This window comes from Apodemus sylvaticus, chromosome 8 (assembly GCF_947179515.1).
Source record: "Apodemus sylvaticus chromosome 8, mApoSyl1.1, whole genome shotgun sequence".
Classification (NCBI taxonomy): domain Eukaryota; kingdom Metazoa; phylum Chordata; class Mammalia; order Rodentia; family Muridae; genus Apodemus; species Apodemus sylvaticus.
Genome location: NC_067479.1, coordinates 74,023,569 through 74,025,631, shown reverse-complemented (window position 1 = coordinate 74,025,631; position 2,063 = coordinate 74,023,569). Strand labels below are relative to the sequence as shown.

At 40.3% G+C, this 2,063-nt stretch overlaps 1 gene segment (V, D, J or C); it reads left to right on the top strand.

Annotated features, from left to right (window-relative positions):
• Positions 1-221: 221 nt before the first annotated feature.
• LOC127691581 (T cell receptor alpha variable 19-like) lies at positions 222-1,186 on the top strand. The segment is given in 2 exon segments: positions 222-387; positions 561-1,186. Coding segments are annotated over 2 exon segments (459 nt in total).
• The last annotated feature ends 877 nt before the right edge of the window (positions 1,187-2,063 follow it).

Genomic DNA, 2,063 nt, shown 5'->3' with positions numbered 1-2,063 from the left:
TAGGTCATCCACGTATTACCAGATTTCATAATAAACTGCATGTCCTGCATTATCTATCTGAATGATTTGAAAATTGGTCCATTTTCTTATGATGATTTCCAGTCCATTATAATAAGAGCTACAAGTCTTCAAGAGAGTCTAGCACTCTCCCTCATCCATACAGGAAGTTATGACAGGGTACAATTAAGCCTGCCCCATAACTGTCAACTGCATTTCCTGTTGGGGTGCTTACACCACACAGACCAGTAACCTTGCTTATTCCTCTTAAGCATAAAGTATAGATTAAGATCTGGATTGAAAGAGAACAGAAAATCTCACTCAAGACAAGAGCTAACAACATGCTGATTCTAAGCCTGCTGGGAGCAGCCTTCAGCTCCATTTGTTTTGGTAAGGATGGGATCAGGCCCTTATTCCTGAAGGCCATTGGGAGAGTAGGTCATTGTTCTCTGCCGAGGCTCAGAAGGGAGACATTATTAGAACTCTGGCTCATAAGCTTCTTCATCCTTTAGACTCCCACTGTTACAGTTAAGAGGCTGATATCTCTGTGCTTTTTCCATCAGCAACCAGCATGGCCCAGAAGGTAAAGCAGACTCAGACTTCAATTTCTGTGATGGAGAAGAAGACAGTAACAATGGACTGTGTGTATGAAACCCGGGATAGTTCTTACTTCTTATTCTGGTACAAGCAAAGAGCAAGTGGGGAAATGGTTTTCCTTATTCGTCAGGACTCTTACAATAAGGAAAATGCAACAGAGGGGCGTTATTCTCTGAACTTCCAGAAGTCAGAAAGTTCCATCGGACTCACCATCACAGCCACACAGATTGAGGACTCAGCAGTATATTTCTGTGCTATGAGAGAGGGCACAGTGGCAGAGGCATCTACAAGAGCCCCACAAAAACCTCAACCAGAAATGGAGGTTCCACAGACAGGAAGGGGTAGGGCCTGTGTTAGCACAGGAGTCTGGCAATAAACCTTAGTACAATTCATGTGGGATGTCCATTTTAAATCAGTTACCTGAGGCATACATGTTCAGGAGCAGCACAGGTCTGCACTAAGTCCTCTGCATATATATCATGGCTTCCAGTTGAGTGTTTTTGTGGGATTCCTGACTGTTCAAATAAGTGGCTCTCTGATTCTTGTGCCTTCTCTTGAGCTCTTTTCCTTCTCTTGGTTTATCTTTTTCAACTTTGATGTGATAGGCTTTATTTTATCATGTTTTATTTTCTTATGTTTTATTGTTATTTCTTAGAAGCCTATCCTTTTCTAATGAGAGACATAAAATAAGTAGATCCAGATGATAAGGCACGAGGGGAGGAATTTAGAGCCAAATACAGAGGTGAATGCCTGTAGTCCCAGAGCTCAGAGGTAACCAAAGACTAGCACAAAGTATGTCCTTGTCTACCCACAATTTGTATCCAAGCAAATCAACAGGACTCAGCCACTTGATTAAAAACTGTCTGCAACAAAATGTATATGCAGAAAAGAGTAAAACACAATTCAGTACATCTTTATAATCTAGTGTTGGTTTTATTGAGACGGGAGAACCATTAAGTTAACTTCAGAACAAATGAGTAGTTCTGCTGTTAAGTTTTTCAACTTGAAGAATTGTTCAGTCATTTCTACAGTGTTTGTATAGCATGCTTAACTGCCTGACCAACTATTAAATAAGATATCTTACATTGACTTTTCTCAAAAATAGAATTGTGACCCAGTGGGGCAGAAAAGATTCTTTTAAGTTAGACCTCTTTCTATAATCATACTATGAAAGCCTTTTGTGCAACAAAGATAAATGTAAAAAGTTCCGCAAATGACCTCTCCTGGGCCAAAATACAATTTTGAAAGCTACTTAAATACACTGAGATCACTGGAGGCTTCTGCTGAGGGCACATTTCAGGTGGGATTTGTGGTAGCGTGCCCAGTGTCTTTTAATTATAATCAGTCTGTAACTGAGAAGGAGTCAGTCCCAGAATGACTGTATCATGCAAAAAAAAAAAAAAATCAGATAGTAAAATGCAGTGTCTAAACAAGTGTGACTCAGGAGGAAAAGGAGAAGACAGCAGGGG